The sequence below is a fragment of the Myotis davidii genome, unplaced genomic scaffold, assembly GCF_000327345.1.
Source record: "Myotis davidii unplaced genomic scaffold, ASM32734v1 scaffold425, whole genome shotgun sequence".
Lineage (NCBI taxonomy): Eukaryota > Metazoa > Chordata > Mammalia > Chiroptera > Vespertilionidae > Myotis > Myotis davidii.
The window spans coordinates 4,007,917-4,008,656 of NW_006296413.1; the positions used below are offsets into that span (position 1 = coordinate 4,007,917).

At 65.5% G+C, this 740-nt stretch overlaps 1 protein-coding gene across 1 annotated transcript in view; it reads left to right on the forward strand.

Moving 5' to 3' along the window:
- BATF2 (basic leucine zipper transcription factor, ATF-like 2) overlaps nucleotides 1-740 on the forward strand; it is a 4,027-nt gene that overhangs the window by 2,868 nt on the left and 419 nt on the right. Inside the window, 1 exon segment of the mRNA XM_006771717.2 lies at nucleotides 599-733. Within this exon segment, the coding sequence (XP_006771780.2) occupies nucleotides 599-733 (135 nt within the window).

A 740-nucleotide genomic window follows, 5' to 3' on the forward strand; every position in this document is an offset into this window, starting at 1 on the left:
CAGGGCGCTGAGCAGCCTGGAGGTGTCCGGGACAGTCGGGGGCTCTGCGGCATGAGAAGTCAGCATCTGGACTGGCCCAGGGGAGGGGGCGCTGGAAGAGTGTCCAGACAGAGGAGACAGGAAACGCTCGGAGGAAGCAGGGTCCATGGAGGGGCGGGAGAAGTCCAGAGATAAAGCTGGAAGTGTGAGCTGGGATCACCACGCACAGGGAGTTGAAGGCTCTCGTGTTTGGTTAATGACACAGTTGCCCAGTGGTTCCTCGGGCCAAGGAAACGGGGTGGTTTGGGGGGTCGCCCCAGTTAGGAGGCTGGTGGAGCTCCCAGGTGAGCGGAAATAGCGGGCCGGGAGAGGCCGCTGGCCGGGGGAATTGAGGATAGGCGCAAGCCCCGGGAGGAGGTGGAATGGGGGGAGACTTGGGGGTGGTTGTGGGGGGCTGGCCAGAGGTAGCCCAGGGCCCCAGCTTGCACATTGGCGTGCGGTGGTATCTTTTCCCTCGTTGAGAACCCTGAGGGCCTGGCGATGGGAGGCGGTGAGTAGGGCTCACGGGAGCCCCTGGTGCTGGCTGACGCCCTCCCCGCCCCTCTGCCTCTCCCTGCAGCAGCACGAGGCGCTGGAGAAACACAACCATGCTCTGAGGAAGGAGATCCAGGGCCTGCGGGCGGAGCTGGCCTGGTGGGGCCGGACCCTGCACGTGCACGAGCGCTTGTGCCTGATGGGCTGTGCCTCCTGCTGGGCTCCTC